Source organism: Netta rufina, assembly GCF_964035555.1.
Source record: "Netta rufina genome assembly, chromosome: 21".
Taxonomy (NCBI): Eukaryota; Metazoa; Chordata; class Aves; order Anseriformes; family Anatidae; genus Netta; species Netta rufina.
Window position 1 is genome coordinate 5,254,592 of NC_140145.1, and position 25,032 is coordinate 5,279,623.

General features: G+C 40.6%; 1 protein-coding gene across 4 annotated transcripts in view; it reads left to right on the top strand.

The window, feature by feature from the left end:
* Positions 1–25,032, top strand: part of CUX1 (cut like homeobox 1) — a 268,267-nt gene that overhangs the window by 148,615 nt on the left and 94,620 nt on the right. For all 4 annotated transcript variants that reach the window (XM_084299863.1, XM_084299860.1, XM_084299861.1 and 1 more), the window contains exon 9: positions 23,045–23,093. In XM_084299863.1, coding sequence (XP_084155989.1) covers positions 23,045–23,093 — 49 coding nt within the window. The remainder of the gene's footprint in view (positions 1–23,044; positions 23,094–25,032) is intronic.

Sequence of the window (25,032 nt, forward strand, 5' to 3'; positions counted from 1 at the left end):
GTCTTGATGCTGATTGAACACTTGCTGATTGGATTTCATGGCTTTTAAGTGCCTTTTAGCAAGACGTTTTGAACAAGAAATGAATTCGACTGAAGCACTACCTTAGTGTTACCGGTCTTTTGTAGTAGCCTTTCAGTGGCTCGTAACAGATGGTCTTTGGTTACTTGTGATCAGCAACTACACAACCTGTCTTCATTCCTTCCCTCAAAATAATGAACTTACAACTGAATACAGGATCCCCCCCAGCTAGGTGCTTTGTCCTGCCAGATGACAAACGTGCCCTCCTGCACCTTCTCCTGAACAATCTCCTGGCTGGACCACTCAAACCCAGCATTGCTGAGCTGGAGTCAGCCAGGTTCCCAGCTGTACTGATGAGTGTAGGCCTGATTGAGTTGGACACCTATAACTGTTCCCCTTCAGGTGCATGTGACTGCGTTGGCAGTGATACAGAAGCCATAGCCTTCAGGACAAAGCAATATTTATTTGTTTTACAGAATAGAAAGCATTCTAACAAAGGATTAAACCCAAGAAAGGTTTGAAAATTTTGTTTCTTAGAGCTTTGCTAGTTCTGTTATCCCACCTGTAGTGCTCTTTCTGGGCTCAGTTACTCAAAAAGAATTATGTTCACATACACACACTTATCTTTGTAGCACCACGGCAGCTTTTGTCCTTCCTTTTCCTTCATTTGTTTCAAACTTCAACACTGGGAAGAGTCTGCAGAGTTGGTGGAGGGGAAGACTGTGAAACAGGTAGCTTTCTTTCCATGGTTTCCTCAAGAAATTGTATTTACTGATGTTTCATTTCCTGTGTATTTCTCCACTTACGATGTCTGGATTATTAACCTGCCTGAATACGGTGGTTACATCAGATAACCTGAGGGGCACATCTGCCTTTCATAAAAATATAACACCCATTTCCATCATAGTGAACCATGTCATCTACCAGCTGGGTTGCCATAAATTGCTGTGAAATGCATGCAGCCTTAACCAGCAGTGAGGAGAGCATAACTTCACCATGGAGTAACTAACCGTCTTAATAAATCTAAATTCACTCTTTGCTGGAGACACTTCAGGGAAAGTGGCAACGATTTCTACAGCCTGTTATCCCACGTGGTCACTGTAGCAGAATGGGTAAGTAGAGTTGTTCCGCGGAGGGGTAGCCGGACCCTGCTCCGTGCTTCCCCCTCAATGGCTGGGAACCTCTGTCTTGTGTAAAACAAACAAAAAGCACCGCCAAACAGCCGGTTTTGCAGCCAGAGTGCCCAACATTCTTGTTCAGGGTCGTCATTAAAAGATTTCATGAAACAGCCTTAAAAATGAAAAGTTTCCTTTCTGAGAGAGAGAGAGATAATTGAACTCATTGATTTGTTTCACGGTTTGTTTGCCCTTTCATTCCCTTCCTGAGGTGCTGTTTGTTGAGGAATGTCTCCAATTGCCAGAAAGACAGTGGGGTGTCTAATATTTCCCCGCCAGCTCTCCTTTCAGCCAGAGCAGAGTACTGTGGCAAGCCTCCGATATGAATTTTTAATGCAGAACTTTATAACATAGCCCTTGCAGCACGGCTGCACTACTCTCTTGAGCTTTCAGATTTAATGCTCTGATGAACAGAGCACAGACTTGGGGCATTCGACAGCAGTCAGAATTAACCCCTACATTTCCGACTGTTGTACCCGTTAATTTCCCTGTAGATTAATACCAATGTGGGTGGAAAAATTCCAGACACTCCTACAGTGGAGAAATATCAGAATAACTTGGAATTTGACTCCAGAAACTGTCTGTGATGCATGTTTTTAGCTTTTTCCCTCTTTCTCTACAAACAGGAATTTTTAAGGCTATTTACTTTTCCTGGGCTCAACAGTAAAGCAGTCCTTCTGTATCGGGTGTAACAACCCTATCCTGCCCTGTTTGAGCTGTGATAAAGACTTGTGCTGGTATGCTAGATGTCCAAAAGGGGGAAAAAAATTGAAATAGCTCTGTAAGTAATAGTCACAGATTAATTACTGGTAGGAATGTTCCTCCAGATTGTCTTGTTTAGTTGTTTATGCCATGAATGACGATGATTTATCTGAGGGGATTTTGCTCGTTTTGGAACATGTTCTTAACTCGGTGTGGATGTTCCTGTTAGCCCATCGTCCTACTCAGGTCTTTCCTGACTGCAAAGTGGAGAAGCCCAGCAGCGTAGATAAGTAGTCTGAATTATTACTCTTCAGGGCATTAGCGCTTGTTTGTCAGTGTTGAAGCTCATCTGTCATAAAGCTGCCCGTTCACCTGCCTTGTTTTCATCTCTGGAATTTTTACTCTTCCACAGCCCTTGCAAACCTGAATAATTTTGCTGTACTGCGGTTTGAGCCGCTGTGCTGTTCATCAGCTTTTCTAAATCATCCCTTTACTTATTAAACAATAGCAGGCCTGATGTATTATCTGGAGCAATATTGCTCTGCAAAATCCCTTAAAGTCTGTTTGCATAGTCTTTGGGTTTTGTAGCCAATTCTTTTGGCAGCGGAGCATGTCACAGCCAGGGCTGGCCTTTCAGGGACTTTGGCAGGATTTTGTCAAGAGAAAAATGCCGCATTTGTAGGTTTGACTTTGATAATGGAAAAGGAGTACGATGTGTTTAAATCGTGATAGAACTGCTGTAAGCCAGAGAGAATTAGATGGGATGCAGAACATGCAGAGGTGTTAATGGCATTCGGGAGAAAGACTTAGCGAGGAGTTTGTCATCTGGTGATGTTAAACTCTTTGCCTTAAGCCCTTGCGAATGAGACATGCATGTTGTTCTTAACTGATACCACAGAAGTACATTTACACTTTTTAATCATAAATCAGCATCTCTGCTTTGGTGAGACATTTGCACGTTTACTTCAGATGAAGCCTCTTAAGCAGCTTGTCTTATTGATTACAGACCCAAGATTGTCTTTACTTCCTCCACTGTTATTACTGACTCACGAGATTAAGGTTTTCAAGGCTTGTTGCTAAATGCAGAGAAATCCCATCATTTCATTCAGTAGTTCTAGGCATCTATTAACTTTACTTCTATAAAAAAAGCCATGTGTTTTGATAGAAAGCTTAAGATTTGTGGAAAGGACACTCCTGTTTTCATGTACTGTACTGGTAATTAGCTCCTACCTCTTATTTTTGTTGTGTCAAGTATGCTACCTAAAACAAGGCTGATGACTCAGTTTTGCCATATGTAAAAAGGGCACATGGGGTAAGGCAAGGCTTTATTAATGTGGATAGTCTTTCAGTCCTTGGATAGAAAAGTGGAAGTGCTCTTCTGACGCTTGCATTGTAGCCTGTAAAAATAAATGTACATAAATAGAAGCACATAAAATGCATTTGCTGACCATTCATTTGAGCACTGCCATCCATTAGATCATGCTGTGATGAATGGAAATATTCTTCTTTCCTGGAGACCACACCAAAGGAGAAGGTGCATATGGCATCTGTCATAATAATAATGCAGCAATACCACTGACTACCCCGTAGCATGGGCATTATAACTCACTGGAACGGGCGACTTTAAGCGTTACAGCATTTTTCATTGTTTTACCTATGTGGTCCTTTAATGTGGGAGTCGTCTGCTCTTACTGAGTCAAAGTGGAAATATTTATTTAATGAGTTGTAGCCGATTTTTATACGCATAGTGGCAAAGTTGAGGAACATGACTCATAGGAAGTAAAAAGATCAACAAATTCAGTGCCTTCAACTGTTTTAAGTTCCTTGCCACTGTCCTTCCCATCTGGGGGAAGGGAACGAAGACGGCAGGGGGGCGAGAGGCTGTCTCCCAGCCTGAATTCCAGAGGCGCCTCTGCCTGATGCTCGCTCTTGACCTAAATTCTAGCGATAGGCAAACAGGGGTCTTCCAGAGCATCTCAACCTAGGCGCCCTCAGTGCTGCTCAGTTTCTGTGGCTTTGAAGTTAGCCTGGGTGGCCAGAATGATCTTTTCCTGTTCCTGACCCAAGATAAAACTTTGATATATTTTTTTTTTAATTGCATGTGATCAGAGAAAAGTAGCTGCTGCAGTAATTTATGCTTTTTAATTAAAGATTTTGAAGTTGAGATATGCAGGATCTGAATCAGAAGATACAGAATCTGTATCTGGACTTCTTACACTGGGGAAGTTAAGGATGTTGGCTTGAACTCGGGGCTCAAAGCCAGAATTTATGTAAGTTCTACTTTTAAAAATGCAAGTAAATGACCAGAATGGCTTGTATTTTTAGGACAGAGGTTGAAATAATTAAATTGTAGCTGAGTTCATAATATTAGCATCTTTGAAGATCATAGTAAGGAAGTATTCCTCAGTAATATACAGCAGCACTTTTAATAACTTCACAGGCCTGGGTTGGTTTAGATTTGTGGAGCCAGTAGGGAAATGTGCATTAGCATTGCAACTTGCCATCTGAGTGTGACAACAAACAACTCCTGCTATTTGAATGCTAACAACTGACAAGTCATTTGGTATAGCCATTTGCCAGTTGAATGGCTTAAGCAGCTTAGTTTTAATTAAACAGAAGCTTCTGTGTATGATATCAGAGAAAATAATGTTCTACTTAAAGCTCAGTTGTTTACTGTTGTCCCCAACTTGCTGAAGATACCGAGTTTCTCTGTTGTGGCATTCATCTTGTGCAGTGTCTGCCATTTCACTGCAGAATTAGTAACAAAGGCCCTTTTGGGCTATGGCAGAGCCTTAATCTGGTGGTTAAGTGCTAACTCAGCGTTGCCTCGTGGCAGCAGTTGTTGCTTGTGCAGGAAGAGCTCCGTGCGCAGACCGCAGAAGTGGTTTTCATCCCAGAAACACGCAGCCTGGGGCATCCTGCAGCCCGTCAGGGCAGGAGCCAGAGCGCTGTAACCGCTGGGAGGAGAGGACTGGGAGCTTATCGATAACTGGGTAGAGGTCGGGCCTCCTCTCAGGAGGTGCACCTAGCAGGAAGGTGAAGGGAGTGATAATCTGTGGTAGGAAGAGCATTTTTTTGGTGGTATATCTGAAATTAATTTCATAGGGAGCAAATGACTTTGTCAGGAAAGGGAAGTCATGTCCTTTGCATTTCACTCCGCAGTACCTGGAAACTAGAAACCAGTTCTGTTGGGGAGCCGTGCCGGAGGTGATAACCCTGCCATTCTGCTGCTGCCAGAACGAGACAGTTCGGTGGCGAACGGCAGAGAAAGGTCACGTTGCCAGACACAGTTCCTTTTCTTAATCACGCTGCTTTTCAACTGATATCTTTTTAAAACGTCCTTTTTTTATTTTACAAAGAGTACGTGGCGTGGGATCACTGTATTCTTTGGCTGATATTCCTTCCCTTCTCAAAGGGAATGGTGTAACATGAACTTCTGCACGACAGATGAAGACTTAACACTTAGGCTACTTGAGATTAGACCTGTAACATCATGCATAGACAACTGATTATAAACAGCCTGGATTTCAGAGTTGTTCTTTTTGATTTCTGTTATCAGAAAGTGTCAGCCACGGCACTCGTTTCCCGGTTACCTGATCTTTCTGTGTGCTAAAAGCCATGAGCTCCAAATAAGTCAAATTACTTTGCAGGAGTTTTTCCATCCTCTTTCTTTTTTTCTTTCAATTTCCTTTCCCTTCCCCTTCAGTCCTTAGATATTTTGAAAATCTTTGAGTACATGCGGCAGTATATGCAAAATGTGTAATTCTGATGCTACACCCATGGTAATAAGGAGGTAGCCCGGGTCTTTTGGAGCTTAAGAAAATAATAAAAACCCAGAACGCACAAGGTTTAGTTCAACTCGTGCTTATTGGGACAAGTATTTCACATCTTGAACTAGAACCTCTTGAGAATGATACAGCCTAGCATTGTCTGATTTATTTAATCACATTTACATGAAATCAGATATATTCATCAACAGAGAACATTGTGAGCAAACTGAATGAAAGCATTACTCAACAGAAGTTCCTTCTCTGATAATAGAAAATATCCTTTAAGTTTCAGCTAGCAGAGTTGCTGCTTGTAGCTCAATAGCAGATCATCCACTAAGAAAATGAGGGCCAGAAAGCTACAGCTATCTGTGACTTCTCTGTTAATTCCCTGCTTGATAAATAGGTGTCCAGAGCTCCTGCCATTGTGCCTTAAGGACGTTGTTCATCAACCCGTATGTAGCACTGGGAAATTCCTAACCGGAGGCAGGAAGGAGTGACCTGCGTTGCTGTTTGTTTAGAAAGATAAGTGATGGTCTCCATTTGGGCATGTTTGGAGAAGGAAACGCTTCGGTGTTCTCATTTGCTCCAGATTGGGTCTGGACGCCGAGCTGTCTTGCAGGCTGGATCCACCCTTTTGCACGCCGGTCTGCACTGCAACATGCGCAGCTTAAGGCAGAAATGTCCCTTTACAGCAAGCGACTTGAACCTGTAACTAGTGGCAACTCAGTTATGTGTACGCAAGCTTCTTTTAGTTGAATAAAATCAACATTAAATTAGTATTTATTTACAAGATGTACCTTGGAGTAATGGATTAATTTTCAGGCTCGTATTCCATTAATTCTTTGGGTGAAAAGCTGGTTGTTTATTAAATGTAGAAGCGAGGGGGTTTGGATTTAAGTTGTGTTTGTGACTGTCACTGGCAAAAAATGTGCACAGAGAATGGGATGAAGTAAATAATCAGCAGAGTTTTGTAAGTTATTCGTGTTTGTGGTCAATTAAATTTATTAGTAATTTTTTTCTTGACTTCTTCTTGTCTGTATTAAATATACTGAAAGTTGGTGACTTTTTGTGTGGATAGGAAAAAATGCCTCGTTCTTCTTAGAACTGTAAGGATGCAGTTTTTTTGCTCTGATCGTGCAGGTATCTGGAGTTCCCAAATTGCACATTATTGGTCTTTTCATCGTCTTGGCATATCAAGGAGATCTTGCTGCCAGTCACAAAAGAAAGATAATGCAAGAGACTTTCTCAATGTCATGTGCTTCAGAGTTTATGTTATAAAACAGTTTATCCTTTTTTTTCCAGAGCTATCTACATTTAAGGGCTTTGTTTTGTACACTGTTGCGAATACATTTGCTGCATGCATTAGTCATTTACAGTACTTAGATCCTGTAACTATTAAATTGTTAACATTTGGAGCCAGCTATAATTATCTTTTATTATTATTATTTTTAATGGGCATAGTGCTTTCTTTCCTCTCTAGCTTTCCTAAACACTGGAGGGATCTTTAAGGTATCTGTTACACTGCAGTAGTGGTGTTTGACTTCTGTTTATCATGCTTGTTTTCTTATCTTTCTAAAATACTGGGACTGCTAAGAATTTTTAGTCTGCATGAAGCGCTTTGTTCTTCTGAATGTCTAAAATGAGTATCACAGATCAAAATATACCTTAAAGACATGGCCATGCAGAATCAGCAGAACTTCCATGAAGTCTTTGCATTCGGTGTCTCTGATGGCTGCTGTATGTGGTACCCCCATTTGGTGAAGCCGCTCTGTAGACCTGACCCAAATACCAGTTGATGTAGGTACTTCTTGCTTTTGATATCAAAAACAATACAAGAAGTGGATAGTGCCAATGCTGATCACTGGCAATTCTGTTAAACATTCTTTTTTCCACGCTCCTCTTACTTCCAGTTAGGAATGTGTGTTTTTCTTTCACTTTTATTTCAAAGCATGAGTGGCCTATAAATGAGCCTTTGGTTTAATAGTTGGTTTTTCTAATTCCTTTTTGGATTTTTATCTTGAAACCATTAAATCTGGAAGCGCTTGATTTCAGAACTAATTGCACTCTTTCTCTAGGTGTTTATTGTTTGATGGGGGAGGATGGATGATGGCACTGATGCTGCTGCTCTCATCTCGGGGAGACTGCCCACAGGCAGACATTTCTTTGAGCTTTTAGCTAAGATCCTGGGGGTCTTGGAAGAGGTGGAAGACCCTTAGCTATGTGCAGTGTGTCCAGTCAGGCAGCAGTACTGTTAAGTGAGCTCTGTGTTGATGGTCTAGATCAGTGATTTTCAGTGTGTTCTGCAAATTCCTGGAATTCCAATGCTTATTGCTGGGAGATCACAGGAATAACTGTGAAAGTCAACCAGTCACTACGTGCAAATGTGCTGTACTGATGCTTCATCCTTTAATGGAAAATGCCAGGTAATCCAAAGATTGGAAAGGCTGGAAATAATCTTGTAGATCCACTGGCGTATAAATTTAGTTGGGACTCTTTCACAATCTCTTGTGATCCTCTGCCCCTGCTGGATAATTGTCCATACAGCAGCAGTGACTTTCTTGTCTTTTCTGTATTCATCATCCTGTCATAGTTGTTGTTGAAGTTTTATATATACAGTATCTCGATGTTGAGTATGTTGGACCAGCTTAACTCAGCAGAAAACCATTTCTGTACAGGGCTTGTAACCGATAATGGGTGTACTTTCGCCCTCTTCACTGAAAGGCAGTGGCCACTAAATATAGCCGAGTGAGCTATTTTTGATTATGTAACATCTCTATCTGTCTGTACACTGATTAAATAATCTATTTTCTTGGCAAAGGAGTAGGACTTAATTTTCTATTATTGATCAGAAACATATTTGAGCCGTGATACAGATGACTTATTTGTCTTGCTGCCTGTTGGATTGATTTTTGTCACCACCTTGTCGTCGGTGATGCTGTGGCGCAATGCTAGCGCGGAGCTGAGCCAGGCAGAAAGCTGGCAGCGGTGAGACGTGCCAGGTCCCTGCCAGCTCTCACCCAGGTCAGTATTAACAGTCTTTCTGTCTGGTGACTGTGAATGTATGGCACATAAGCCTTGCTCTTTCTCTTACGCATTTTTGTTACCATGTTTTGGTGAATATATTGTCCAATATCTGGACTAACTAAACTTTTTTAAACTTTTTTTCCCCATATTTTTTATAGTTCGTTCCTGTTCACTTGTATCTTCTACCTAAATAATATAGGTGCCACAGTAAGGTTTGCTGTACTGAATATTTTACAACCCTGGAAGAAGCCGCACAGCCCGGGCTGTGCGCAGTGCAAGGGGCCGGCAAGTCTGGTCCCATCCTCTCTGTTTGTATAACAAACACTTCAGAAGCAAAGTAAGGTTCCCTGAATTACTGATTTACTACTTAATGCCATAAAAGGAGCTAAGCCTAGGGAAAACAGAGGAAGACTAGATGCACTTTATTTGGAAAGTTTAAAACTCTTTTACACATACTGTGCAGGAGCTTGCACAAAATGTCCACTTACGGTAAAAGAAGGGGAAATTTCCCTACTCTGTAGCTGCCCTCATGCAAGCTCGTGGGAAAGAGAAGTACCCAACTGATCCCAGCACACTGAGGACAGAGAAGCTGCGTCTTTGCAGCCAGTGTGTCTTCCCATGGTGTCCCATCGAGCATGGACCCTGGTGTGTAGGTGCACCCCTAGCTCGCACGCAGCCTGTGAGCCCGGCTCGGCAGCTTATGGATCAGGCCGGCTCAGCAGGTGAGACCACAGAGCCAGGGAGAGGATGTCACACCTGCAGAAATGTGGGTGCTGCGGCAGGAGGGGGGGCAGTGGGACAGAGGTCTGACACCTGGTGGGGCTGTAGGCTTACCTGCACACCTCCTAGGGCAGATAGCAGCCAGGAAGGGTGCTTGGCCAGTGAAGGTCTAAATGGAGTGAACTTACTCATTAACCAAACGCTGGTCTTGTGACTCGGAGACCCGTTGGGTAATAGTTAGAACTGCGTTAAAAGATAGGCAAATCTAAAAGGAAGATCTGCGTTATCTTACCTCCCTTCTCTGCTACAGCTGTTGGTTACATTTAGGAAGGATGGTTTTCATCCACTGAAGAGGTTTCTGACATCAGTGTATCTTTGGATGCAGCAGAAATGTTGAGGAACTATCATTAGCAACAGAAGACTTTCCAGCTCAGACTTCCCTTTTTTGTAGAAATACTAAACCTGTTACATTAGCTGTTGAAACAGAATAATCAAATAGTTCCATACCACAGACTACAATATTAGTCAGGCCTGGAGCTATTTTACTTTAGCTGTATTTTAAAGGCTAACAACTGTTGAAAGGGAAATAGAGAATTGGAAAAGTGCTTCTGCAAATAAAATTGTAAAAGGTTAAATTAGAAAATACTGCACTGTTGTCCTCCGAGGGCTTGCAGTAGTACCTAGTGTTGTTTTTTTGCCAAGGATTATTTAAAGTAATTTCTCTAATATATATCTAGTTCAGATTCTGTGTAGACAGGCAATCTGTCAATCATACCAGCGAGCATCTCGCATAATATGATACAGCTGGAGACTTGGTTAGAAAAGGACTGAGCTGATTTTATATATTCAGCAAAGATGTAAAAATAATATATGCCAGCTACTCTGCTGGTACCAGCAACTGGAGTGAAGCAGTGCTGATCCATGCCCACATAGCTGCTAATTGGGGCCAGCCTACCAGACAGCAACTCGACCGAGGGAGGCTCCTGAGGGCAACTGGAGGCTGAGTCTGCTTTTCCAGGTGCCCCACTGGGGTACAAGCAGGTCCAGAAGAGGGAAGAGAAAGAGAAGGAAGGCAGCTCTGCCATCTGAAGACCAGGACGTTGTTCTGCGTCCCAGCTGATGGGTTTGTGTTAAGTAATAATGAACTGGTGGTTGTTGTGCTGATTCAGAGAGTACCTGCCTTTTCTTCTTCCTCCTGTTTGTTTTCTCAATACAGTGGGCTACCTCTGCCTCCTTCGTTTCTTTCTGCCTGGTTTTTGCAGCTTTGTCACTCAGGTCAGCCAGATTCATGCTATTGATAACAAAAAAGCAAAACTGCAAAATGGTGACATAATGGCAGTTTGACAGAAGCAGTGTTCCGATTCAGAACAAAGCTGGAACAGATTGGGAGGAGAGAAGACCGTATTTGTAATTGGATACATTATTATAAAGATAGCAATCATCCTGATTTTTAATCTTCAGCATAGCTCATGGGAAGGGTAAAACCTACTCAAAATGTTCAGTAAAACATGTCCCCCGTCATGGCTTATGCTATTTTCAGTCCCTTTATTTAATAGAAGGACATCAGTTGCTTTTGTCAGAGGCTATGTAATGCTGTTTTCTTCAATAGCCAGAAGGAAATACTTGTTTCAGTAGCTAGCAGAGAATAGGCACAATCACCTATACTCACTCCTACAGCCAAAAGCACTAAAACAATCCCCAAATACATCTTCCACTTGAATGCTGTGTTGCTGCAGAGTCAACATTTAGCCTTCCTTTTTCACAATATGCATGTCTTTTACATAGATAAAGGAAAAAGGTAATAAAAATAAGGTGTTTTTCTCTAGATTCTATCACTAAATAATGCTTTTTTTGGTTTTGTGCTTAATGATAAAGCGGTGTCTAGATGCTACGGGTGCAGTTGACGATGCAGGGAAGCAGGATATTATCATATTTGGGTGCCTATTTGTAAGTGTGCTTGCAGGGATACATAAGGAACTTAATAAGAAATATGAAGTTGGAGATTATTTTGCCTACTGGACATGCTTATCTTGTTTCATGCCAGCAGACCCTTCAAAAAGCCATATAGGATGTTGTCATTTACTCCATAGTGCCAGTTACCAAAGTCAGACAGAACAGACAGTCTAGAGGAGGCAGATAATCAAGAGAACTTGAGTTTTTCAGCTAAGATTGAGACAGGTGTGTCTTTCTCTTCTTTAGTCCGTTACATTTACACTAATACATGTTCAGGCCACTGGAAAATTACCGTTTTCCACGAGGCAGGAGCTGATGTTCTGTCATTGCTGCAGTGGTAAACAGTAATTTTCCCTTGATATATCCCCGTGGAGTGACATGTGTACATAAAATTGCCTCGCTGTACTGTTTTATTTTCAAACTGACTTAAATCTGTTTTACTGAATGTAGAATAAAGTAAGTTAAAGAAAAGCTTTTTATAGATTCTTGCAGTGATGGACGAAGATACAGAATAAATAAGGGGAGAAATTAATAAATATCTAGATTTTCCAAATTACTGAGCTGCCCAGCTCAGCTCTTTTTGCAGTTAAGGAAAACAAGAAATGCTGAGCCAGAAGCTCCTAAAGATGATTCTGGTATGTTGCTATAGTAAAAATTGTGAAAAGTGTCCAATTTTTGAAGTTATTTTTGTTTGAAAGAAAACAAACATACAGACATATGTGATAGTAGCATTCGTGTAAAGTGAGAGAAGATTGTTCATTTTGTGATTGCAACTACTCAGAACCTAAAGTCATTTTTCAGGTGTGACATGGTGATTCTTAAAATAAATAAAATAAAAACAAATAATCAAGCAAACCATGACCTTGCCAAGATACATACACTCATTTTACATACTGTATCTCCAGTGACATTGTTGAGTAAGTTAAAATATTTGTGTGTATTTTTAGAGAATCTTTAATCAAAGCACAGACAATTCTTCCTGCTGATTCTTCAAGGTTTAAAATACACCATTCTGTTAAAAAAGAATGACAACTAAGGTGCCTCCAATTAAGGTATCTAATTTTGGATAATTGATGTGCTTTAACTCCGTCAGTAAAAATAAGAAAATGTTGCAGGTGCTGTATTTCCAAAATCCCAAAATGTCCATTATTATTACTGTTATGTGTTTGGAGAAACAATTATAAAACAGCTCGTGCAAGGCGTAGAGCAGCAGAGGTAATCAGTTAAGGCTTGGTCTTTAACAAAGTTCTCATTCTGTATTTGTTGTACGTTTTTTTTTCAAGCAGAATTGAAAATGGCAAGTTCTGCTGTTGTGCAGCCTGTGTGTGCCCGTGGAAGAGCCGTTGCACGTGTAGCCAGCAGTCGCGCTGTGTGAGCACAGCTTTCAGCCCAGCTTCCGAAGGAAATGAAGCTGCCATGGGCTTGGGGTCTGTTTTACTGCCAGCCTGCTCAGTGCTCAGTTTGCAGTTTATCAGCTCTCCTCCTAAATTAACTCATAAGCTGATGATTGACTTCAACGGAAATTAACAGCATTAGAGATCCCCAGAACAGCGAGCTCTGGTGACTCTTGCAGGAATGGGGAGTGGATAGGAAAGGCAGACGAGTAATCCATTTGAGTGGAGGGCTGCAATTTGAGAGCAGCAGTTACCTGTCTACTTGCTGGTTGATCAGCCGTGTACATGTTTCTGGAAGGCATCCATAATCCCTATTTCCATTTGTGGGCTGGGAAGGGAAGAGATGACATTTAGGAGATAAGGGAGTGACCTAGAAATACTGCAGGAGGAAGTAGCAATGGGGGGCAGTTACAAAGCACAGATGGGACAGCTGATACTATTACAATAGGTACTGTCCAAACAACATTATAGGAACAATCGATAGGAAACAGTGCTTTATTTGTATTCAGGCTTACGGGAGAATGTGTTATTTTAGCCACTGACTCAGCTCTCTGTAGAGCATCACAGGAAACAGCGTGCAAGATTTCAGGGTGTCAAATAAAACTGTGGACCTACCAAATAGTGCTGACTTGTTACTTTATATTGAGGATTTTGCTCATCGTAGGAATTCTGTAAACCCCAAATCATGAAAAAATACCTAAGAACACACGACACTGCTTCAGAGACTGTTGCTTGTTCCCTTTCATCAGCCCAGTGCAAAGCACCTTTTTGGATCAAGCCAGCATTGACCAAGTCTTGTAAAATTTTGCACAAAAGGTAGCTGCTATGTTTAATTCTTTAACAAATTAACTGACATTGAGAGCTTTGTGAATAGACTGCAGAAGTGGCTAACTCCTGGCAGCAGAAATAGATAGCCAGAGAGTGAGGAGTGGACCTGGAGCTTTAAAGCTCCCACCAACCCAGCAGGACATGTTCTGGAAGTCGGTGAAGTTCATGGCAGATGGGAAGGTGTTCAGGTTTCTGAGTTAAGGAGCAAATTGAATTGAGTTACCATTAAGAAAACAATCTCTTCCCAAAATGGGTTGCAAAGATGGTTTAGATCAGGGTTTCTCCACATGCTGACCACAAACCTATTAGTGGAATAAGTGAGCAAGAAAGGGGGTCCTCTGCATTGTCTGGCATGAGAAGCACGCTTCTGCTTCCATTGGGATCAGACAGAAATGAGAGGGTGGACAAGCTAGGAGACAGGGAGAAACTTGCTTTGTTTATGAGGACAGTAGCTTTTTAACAGAAGGACCTCTAAAGTTCATGTTTAAATCCTTGGGAAACAATGATTTCATCATCAAATCTAACTACAGAGTGTACCCAAAAGAGCCCAAACGAGTACAATGCAAGGACCATAAGGTTTAATAATTATGCAATCTTCATGTGATTAATAAGACTGCTGATTTCCCTCATCTTATCATCTGACTGTAACACTGTTTTGTATATTTGTTATCTCCATTATGTGTTGTAGTATGGGTAGATAAATAGAAATACCATGGAGGCAACAGGAAACAAAACAAAAATAATCAAACATGTTTATCGCTAGAGCATTGAAATGGCTGCTGTGGCAGACACCAGATGAATTATGCAATACATAACTTAATTCTCTGGGCCACAGATGTTTCATTTTTCCTGCAAGAAGATGATTGAACCTTGAATGACAGTTTCAGGCAGTCTTTGATTGCTCTGTGGGTCACATGCTTGATATGACCTGCATTTGAGTTGCTTTCTACATGCTGTTGCTTTATAAAACATGTAAAATTGACATCATGTTGGCTGCTCAAGGCCAAGTCAGGAGTAATTCCATGCTTTTGATATGCTTTGTGTGCGAGCGAGGGAGAGGGAAGGGTGCCTGTGTTTAAATTCTGATACGTTATTGAATCAACTGGAGTCAGGAGAGGGGAATTGCAGCAAGCTCTTTCAATTTGTAATAAGAGGCACCAGGAAATATGGAGTTTGTTGCATCTGTGTCATCTTGTATTGTTAGAAAATCCTCAGAGCTGTAAGCATTGGATCAGGCAGTGCCTCCTGCTACCCAGGGCACAGCATAGCGCAGATTGGCAATGGCCAGGAGGGTGAGCGGAAATGTTTGTTTGTCTAAATCAGGTCCTCTGAGCATGAATATTCTGCATATTCTGAACCTGGAGATCGTGTTCCTCACCCTGAGGACTTCATTCTGCAAATTTAGTGGGTTTGTACTGATATTTGTGCAGTATGTCAATCACAGTGTGTGTCTCTAGGTATTAATGCAGGTGGGATTCAGGCATAAATACATCAAAAATTAAATATCCAGAAGTTCTTGTTTTTTACATAGCCTCTAAAGGCGGGTCCAAATGATTGCACCAGAACTGAATTGCTGAGATGCCTCGCCTTGCCTGCCAGTATTAGAGCCCGCAGGAGGACGAGCCCACGCCTCCCACGTGAAGTCTGAGACTTCTCGTCAGGTCCCACAGACACCAAGTGTAGGTCAGTCCGGGGAGGTCATTTGTTTCTGCAGGTTTCAGGTGCAGAAATGATCTTGTGCTTCAGCAACCTTCTTCGAATTCCCCTGTGACCCAAAGGATTGTCACCAGCAGCCTGCGATGGGAGGGGACCCAGAATGATCCAAATCTGGACATTCCTAATAGCTGATTTTAACATTGCTCATAAGGCTTGGTGGGGTAAAGCAAAAATACATTGTGAAATAAGACAAGTTTGATCATGAGACTTGCAGAAAAGAGAGAGATTGAGTTTCTTTTCCTGTCTGATACTCCTTTCTGTAACAGGCAACGTGATGGCTAGACACAGATCACAAAAAGACCTGTTCCTGTGGAGAGAAAACCAAGCTGATAGTTGAATAGGGGTTGTTTAAATGGAGCAGTGAGCAGTTTGGGGAGTTCAGGATTCATGTTGGCTGTGGTACAAAATACATAAACATGCAGTACGTAAGAAAATAGTATTGTCATTGAATAAAAAAGATGTGCCATCTATTTATAGATTGGGCTAGCTTTTAACGCAGCCAGGACGCCTTCACTCTGCTTTATTCCAGCTGCTTACGTTAAGCATTCTTCTCTGGCTTGGGAAGTGTGCCAGGGGCATGTGTGTGTAAAACGATGGGACTTACAGCGCTGGGATTCCATGAGCTGATATTTTCTCTTATATATAATTCTTTTTTTTTTTTTTTGGTATGATATTGGGCTAATAATTGGTGTCATTCATAGCAATTTTTCTCTGTAAAAATGATTAATAAAACACTGACAATCTTTAGAAGCTGCTCCCTAGTGTATCGCTGACATAAAGCTGATTTCTATTGTATATAAAACTTTATAATTGTAAACATGATTTTCTTATCCTTGAAAATCCTGACTTAAGCCATGAAAGAGAAAACAAAGTGATGTAGGGGTTTTCTTAGAACGCAACTCTTCTACAGACTAACAGAGGTTTTATTCTATACAGGTGGTTTTTTTCCTTCTAACAATCAAGATGATTTTTGTATTGTCCAAGCATTGCTCCGTATCTTGAGGTTTATAAGCACTTTCTTTAACCTCAATCAATATTTGATGATCACTTGACATCTTTCAAGCACCTAGGACATCATTTATTTGAAGATCATACCTACAGCTGGTGCAACTGCTTGATGCTGCTACTTATGATACTAACCCAGTGTGCTTAATGAGTAATACTTGCATGAGATTTAGTTCATTTTTCAGTTTGAAAATCTGTATGCAGCACACTACATCTATACAGGGCTCACAATGAGAGGAAACACAAATTAATTCCCACAAAATTAAAAAGAAAAAAAATGAAAGAAAAAAAAAGTTAGCATTGAGTCTCTCTCCTTTTTTGCTAGGGGAAGAATTTGATTTAGTATAGGATAACTGCATAGGGGTGTCTGGACAATGTACACTGGACATTTAACCATTCCCCAGATTAATCCAGATGACGTATTGTGTAATCGCTGGAGCACCTGAAACCAGCGTTCCTTTGATCTCTCAATTTAAAGCCTTCAGTGTTTCACTGCTTAGCAGAGAGAGGATTTTTTCTTCAATTGAGTTCCTAGGAAAGGAAACACCCAATTCATTACTAAAGTTGGTGGATTTATGAATCCCTGAACAGAGAAATTCTTTTACGAGAGGCCTGGATTTATATGACATTGGAAAAAGGATTATCTGATCTGAAGATCCTTAGAGGGTTGCTGTGAAAGAAAATATTAACCTATAGCTCTTGCAATTTGAAAAGTAGATTTGAGAACTTACTACTAAAAAGTGTGTGAGTTCTTGCCTTTTGATGTGCTGTAGGGGTTATGCTGAAATAATTTTTTCTTTCTTTGTACAACCTTTGTGTCTATGACTTTTAGAGGCCCTATTAGCAATAAATGTGGATTTATCTAATATGGTTGTTTGTTGGATTAGAAACATAATGAATTCTAAAAAGGCCTAAACTATGTGTACAGCAATATTCCTAAGATGCAAGATGAATGGAATTGGTTGTGATTTTCTATTACATCCTGTCAAAATCTTCTTAAGTGTGTTAAGTTCCTCATAAGGTGCTCCTAGAAATGAAGCAACCAGCACTACGTGCACCTTTGCATGGTCACTGAAGTGCAGCAATTAAATGAGGGAACCTACCAGCAGAGTCTTGAACGTGGGTAGGAAATTTGTTACCATTTTTTGCTTAAAGAAAAAATAAAATTTAATATTCAAATGCTGGAAATGCTCATGTGCCCCAAGTGAATGCTGTGATCATTGGACTGCAGGCAATTCAGATGTTGTTTAGTGATCCGAAATTACCTCCTAGACCCAGGAACTTTTCCTGATAAAAAATTATTGAAACTATAAAAAATAATAATAATTTTAAAAGTCCAATACACTGCATTTTTTGAGTGTTCTGCCCCTCCCTTCTTCTCTTCCTCCCTCCCTAATGTCCCGAATAACTTCCCAGTTTGCCTTGTGCTAGCAGTGCTAGATTACACTGCCTCTAATTTTAAGAGGGTAAAATGTTTACCAAATTCTGCTCTGTGGAGATCATAGATACATGTTAGTAGTAGGAATTTTCTTCCCCCATCCCCTTTTTTTTGTGTTAAACATAAATGCACATTAGTTGATAATGTATGCTTTGAAATTGACTGCGTAAATGTTTTAGTAATTAGAACATTTTAACAAGCCCCACTGGCTCCATATACCGTTTGCTCTGACCAATAAACTTATACATGTTTTTAAAGAAAACAAATGTGTGGGAAAAGATGCTGTTTGTTTTTTGCCAAACCAAAACATTAATCTGCCCTGCTAGTGAAGTTTCTTGGCCATGCCATTGACTGCAATTTCAAAAGTGTCATCTGTGTTTTTCAGTTCTTCCATGTATAAAGAATCCAACAGCAGTTCCCTTCAAGGTTCAGTAAGTTCAAATGTTTAGGGGGCTGTAGCCACAAGATTTGGCAAACCATTCACTTGTCATGTTAATAAAAAAGGAATTGTTTCTGCCTCTTTAAGCTAGTATCTAAATGAAGGAGTCAGATCAACTGGATTTTAATTCTAAAGTCCACATTCTTTTTGCTTGCAAGTGAATAGCTTCATGGTGTTTAGGGTTTTCATCTGATTTATTTAGAAGATGAGATTGAGCTGCTTCCATTTTACCAATACTTGAATGTGCTTGCTCGTTGTGCTGTTCAAACCTAATCGGTTAACTTGATCTTAAAAAGAAAATTGAACCTTTCTGTGTTTTGGACTTCCCATAAGCAATCAAATTGAATAAGCGTTTGTTGTGTGTGTGTTTGTTTGTATGTTTGTTTGTTTTGTAGATAGCACGTTACTTTTGAGAACTCCTTCATAAATAGCAAAAACTTACACCTTGTAAAATCTATACCTTTTATTAACAAGCTTGGTTTTTTTACTTTAGATACAGTTACAAAAGAAATAGTAGAATATTTTGTGGTCATGCTGTTTTAACAGTTCAAATTCCTTTCATTTGTTCCCACTTATTTTATAGCTCCAAGTGCTTGAACTTAAAATTTGATTTGCTACATTGATATGCTAAGTTCCTTAGCCTGAAAGTGTTGAAACTTAGAACAAACTATCTTTAATACAGACTAAAACTGTCTTGTTTACATGATTACTTTTGCTGTAACAAAGTGAGTATAAGGACCTAGATCAGACTAACGATAATACCATCTGTGGAGTGGGAAAACACAGGATAGATAATATTCATTCCTGAAAATAACTTTTACCCATTCTCTTTCTAATTATCTATTTTAATGTTAAGAAAGAATCACCCTTGACAAACCCTGAATATTGTTGGTGTTAATATTGGCCATTGTGATGTGGAAATCTATTCTAAAACACCATAAATATTAGTGTAAAAGGTTCTCTCACTTCTGACTACCCTCATTTTCTGTGTTCATGCAAAGAAGGAACTTTGTGGTTTTGGTTTTTTCCTTGCCTTCAGCTCTTGGGGTGGTGGGGGGTATCTAGGCACTCAACAAGAAGCCAGGTCATCTTTGCTTCAGGAATTAAGGTTAAAAGTAAAATCATCAGATCTTGTAGGTGAGTGTAATTCACCTGCAATGACTTTGGTCAGAAATCTCGGATTGATATAACCATGTTTGCTAAACTTGGCTATTGTTTTCTGTAAGGTTCCCATCAGATTTTCAATGAAAACCTGTAGGACATGATGACATTTGCCTTGAGCTGGATGGTGCTTTACCTGTCAAGTAATTCCATTGAAATAAAGAGAAATACTGAAATCAGAAGGTCTGAAAATGAGGAAATGCTATGGGTGGTGGATACATCAAAAATGGCCTGTGTGGGCCTAATCTACTGATCCGGAGTGGGATTTCCCCATGCCTTGCAGGTTTGAATTCAACACAGTGCTTTATAAACAATAAATCAATGCAAGTTGTTTCTGTGAGTGCATAAAAGGTGTAAGAACTATAATTTATTTTATAATAAATACCTCTGCTCAGCAAACAGCGAGTGTAGCTATTAGAGACTTTCTCAAATAAGTGATTTTAGACTGCTGAGTGCCAGCTACCGATGTGGGAGTTGAGCTTTTAAAATGAAAAGACTGAATTCCTTTTGAAGATTCTTCTGAATGCTGTTGACACTTGTGCTCGGAAAGAATACAGTGTAATTTAATTCATTGCTTCACTTAAAGATAACATTTATGGTTGCAGCATTAACCTTGGTTGGTGTGCAGACTGCTAGGCTGGAGGTGTTCCGCTTGAATTTTTTTGGAGATGTCACATCCTTTCGTTAGGTGTGTGGAGAAAGATTGCGTGGGGAAAAGCTGGATAGGAAAAACGCCCAGGTGAAAGGGAGCTCAGGACCAGGCAGCTGGTTTGTCTGGGTGCAAGGACAAAGGGACAATTTTGCCCTTGGCTACAGTTTGACACTGTACCGGATTCAGTCAGAATTATCTGCGGATGCTGAAGGGCAGAAATGTCATTTTTATGGCGTGCTATATCCTCGGTCGCTTTTTTTTGTAATTGACTGCGTATACCAGTGCTGTAATAGAGCTCTTAAATCCTGACCCCAGCCGAAATGGCATACAAATACCGGTATTAATACTTGTGTGCGTTGTAAATAGAGGACTGTCCCGGGGCCTCACCCCGCTTCTCAGGCTTCGGCCTGTGTGCCAGCCTCCTCCCTGCAGCCTCTCACCCCTCAGTCGGCCCTGCTTCTCTGCTGTCCCTCGTCCCCTCTCCCTCTTTCCTCAGGCCACAGACATCCCTCTGCTTCTCCTCCTGCCTGCCCAAATCCTCCCCCAGCACACTTCTCCCCCAGGCTGCCAGCAGTGATGGCAGTTCATGCGGGCAAGGCCTTCCCAGGCCGGCTCTGGTTCTCCAGGAGCTGGCACTCTGTTTTCCTCGTTCCCTTGGAGTCTAAGGGCTTCTAATTTCCATTTGCAGCTGTATGCCCTAGACATACATTTCTTAAGGTTTAAATGTTGCTGTAATGTGTGCAGAATCTGGTGTTTCCCTGCCCTCAGCTTCCTTCACTTGCCTCTGTGACCTTTACAGGTGGCTGGGGGTCCTCTGGTGAGTCCAGACCCCCTCACACACCTCTTTCCTGCGTCAGAGACTTTTTCTTTTCTCTGCAGCCAAAACTCTCCCTTGGCTGGACTAAAAAATGTCCCTTTTGCTACAAAAGCAGAGTGCTTTTCTTCTCCTCGCCCAGGAATTTGTAAGTCCTTTGCTCTTCTTGGGCTCTGTAGTTTTTCAGATCTTTGGCTGCTACCTGACACCAGCGTTCCCCTGTTTTGGGGGGAAAGGCAGGGATTTTATTGCTCTTCAGACCCTACAAAGAAGTAAGCGGAAACTGGGTTCACTCGAGCTGCAGACGGCGTACTGGAGTGGGACGCTCCCAGCTCTGGTCCGGGAGGCGTGTGACACAATCCAGACATCGTTTACTGGCTCCATATAACCTGAGGCATTCACACATAAATTCAGCCCGAATACATAAGCTTATATAAAGAAGATCCTTAAACTATCCCAGCTAAAAATATTTGTAAAATGCTGGGAAACGTGGTAGGGTTTTTTTGTGCGTTTGGATGCTCTCTTCCCTCTGATCTCTGTTACAGATGCATACCAGGGTCATCCACATGTTCTTGTGGACATTTTGTTCATGAGATGTAATTTCCTTACAGGGTTTACAGGATGGACAAGCATTTTGGGTCTGGATTCTAAACAAAAGGCTAAAGAGATCAAAAATACTAATGTAGTCATATCTGAACCTGTCTGGGTTGGTCTTCTCGTTAGTCCCTGCAAACTTTAAGTCCTTACTTGTCCGGAGAGTGATTGTTCAATTCAGTAACTAATGTCTATTATTTATTAATTCAAAACATCTTGTGCATGATCTCTTTCCAGTGTAACGACACACTAGCTTCTCCTGCATGAGGAAATACATGTTAATCTGTTTTTCATTATAGTCCAAAAGATTTTTCAAAAGGCAATTCATGTTGCCTCAAAATTAAGGGCTATAATTAAAAAATCATTTCCCATTTATTTATATACATACACATTTACTTACTGTGATCTTTTACTGCATTTCCCTAAGTGTGCATGCAGAAACTAAAAAGCTGTTGAAGAGTAAGTCAATATTCAGTGTAATGATCCAGTGTCAAGTGTGCCAGTACTTCTGTGTACTTCAATTAACCATCTTCCCCAGCAAACACCTGCATAGAAAAATGGATTTTCTTTGGGATCAGCCAAAAAACAAAACCTGACTTTTCTGCATTGGCAGGGGAAGGGAATTCCAGTATTTCACAGCTTTTACTGACAATGATCTGCTACAGATTAAAAACAAAAAACAGACATGATGGTGTTGGCAGATTGCAAAAGGACTTGCTGGTTAAAGCTGCTGTTCATAGGAGATGAGGATCGTGTTTATTGCATCCATATGGTTTAGAGATACAAGATCGGCAAGCGTCTGGGGAGAAGTCTTAATATATTGATACAGAACATACATAGAGCTACATAGGCCCTTTGGCTGGTACCTTTCACAGGTGAGAGTATCACTGAAATATTTGCCCATGATTCAGTGTGGTGATAGAAATGATTGCTTAACCATCAGATCCACTTGTGTGAGCAAAGTGTTAGAAATGTTGGAGTTTGTAAAGGGTTGGGACTGGTAGTTGGCAGCTAGCACACACATATGATTGATCTATTTTGTTCTTAACTATATAGTTTTCAACCCTTTGATTTCCTGTTCAACATCGTAAAGTGCATTAAAAGCCTGAGTCTAAATTTAGTTTCATTAGTTTCTGTCAAAAATCTCTCTTTTCTGTAAATTGAAATTCTAGGTCTCTTTGACTTCGTGATTTTTTTTTAAGCAGAATTTAGAGGCAAACTTCTAGGCACACTGAAACAGAAGAATACACGTTGTACACATATAGAGGTAGTTGTCTGAAGAGCTATAGCCTCGGACTTCTCTGTAATAGTCCTTTTGAAGCACTTTTATATCTAGGAAAGGTGACACAGCCGTTCTGCAGAAGGTTTGGGAGTAAGATCTAATAAATATGCTCAAATATCAACATGCCACTTCACTGGAAAAAGGGAACAGGCAAAAGATTTGGAGACTTGCAAACCAGTCCAGAGCTGAAACCCAAGAGGATTTCACCAGTCAAAAGCTTAGCCGCTCAGTCTTTACTGTGTCCTTTAAAAAAAAATAAATGTATTGTTTGTATGAATGTTGCAATTGTACAAAGCATGAACTCATGTAACAAGCATTCTTCATGTGATAACAGCACTTCTGCTCTCTTGTTCTCCCAGGGCTGATGAAATCGAGATGATCATGACAGACCTTGAAAGAGCAAATCAGGTAGGATTTAAAAATTAGTTTCTCATAAAATTCCAAGTATGACTTTGTTTTTTCCTCTCTTCTTTAGGATTTCTTGACAGTTGTTTTATATGCACTTAGCAGCTGTAACTGTAGAATAAGAAAATACTCAAATTTAGAGAAAAATACAGATCTTTGGGGATACTCTTTAAGTACTCTATGCACAGAGGATTAGTGTTTGCCATATATTTATCTTCTAATAATTTCAATTTGTTTACCACTATAGTTTTTCTTGGTTTTATGTTTCTAAATCCATCTTGATGGTCCCTACCCAGACATAACAGCTAACTGGTTTATCCAAAACACATCTCAATGGTTTATGCACATTTTTTATGTATTTTGAAGAGTGTGAAGTGGCTTGCACAAGAACTGTGAATTTTCAAGCATGTCATTTTATCCAGGTCAGCTCATGTTCAACTAATGGTCAGCAGCAGATCATCACGTTGCGAGCTTTACAGAAGGGGATAAAAGTAACTTTCAGACCTAAAAGTGTTTTTTGTATGTGTTGCATTCAAGGTGCATTTTGCAAGGATTTGTTTCAGAAATGCTGAAAAAACATCCTTTGAAAAACAAGATCCCCCTAACAGTGGTAGCATGTTTTTTTTGAAGCCAGACTCTTACTGCTGTAATCTTTTCTTGCCTGAGCTCCTTCCTTGCACCTCCCATCTCCAATGTGTCCTTTCTATCAAGAACCAGAGTAATAGGTGTGATGAGGCTGTGATTATTGATGCAAGGAGATTGGAATTGCACTGGTGTGAGGGCAGGTTGATCATTGGCTGAGCAGAGAGCAACACCTTGGGTTATTAAAGGCAACCATTATTTTTGGTTCATCCTGCTGCTTATCTTCTCCTCACCTTTCTTTTGCGAGGGGAGCATCAGCGGTGTAAGGGCAGCCCTGAGCTAGGGAGGCCTGACCCCTGCCACTGCTACAGCTTCCATAGACTACTCTGGACTCACTTTTACCTTTCTTTTCTGATACATTTTATTGGCATGCTAATTTTTAGCAAGGGTCAGATCAGACCATGCCATGCAGAATAAAGAAACTCCAATTTGTTCCTACAGTGATAATTTGTTGGACTATGAAATGTCTGCTGTATTCCCTTGCAGTGCACACACTCCTCAGAAAGTGGTACCATTGTATAGAACTATTTCAAATTAAAAATTGGAAAATAAAAATTACCAACACCCAAGCAAAGTGCCCTTTTGGTCCATTCTGTACACTGAGTAACTGTACAAGGTGATGAGGAAGATGCATATGGATGTGCAGATTCCCAGGTGGTACATGAAACAGGTGATGGTTTCATAGAGAGAAACCTCAACCAGGCGTTTCTTAGTCAGAGAGCTTCATTAATCCATCTGTCAGGTAAGGTCAGAGATTGCAGATCATAAGTCGCTCAGGTTATGGTTTTATAATCCAATTTAAGCTTACCCAAGAGCAGCTTGCTTCCAGTTGCACGGAGGGAGGGATGTACAGTCATGGGTTGGGGTTAAGTGGAGGATTGTCTCTTGTAGATAAGTTAACCAGTCATGAATCTTAGCCTCAGTCCTTTTATTCCAAACCCTGGCCTGCATAATATCTTGTTATGTGTGATTGGATAATCACAGCAAGTATATTATCCTTTACATTAGTTCTGTATAAATTGGAAAAATATGAATGAGGCAGAAGGCAGATTTGTAAGTTGTTGGGTTGATTATATAGTCAGTAAGGGAAAATTGAGTTTTGTACAGTGGGTTTTTAGTTCTGTCAAAGAACTTTTGTAGACAGCATTAAATATTTATGAAAGTGCTAGTAATTATTTGAAAATCCGTAGACTTCTTAGAAATGATGTAGGTGTTAAAAGATGTTTTGGTAGAATTATTTTGTAATTTCTGCAAAGGCAGCACATTTTTCAGAGTTGTAGGAATGATTTACCCAGCAGTT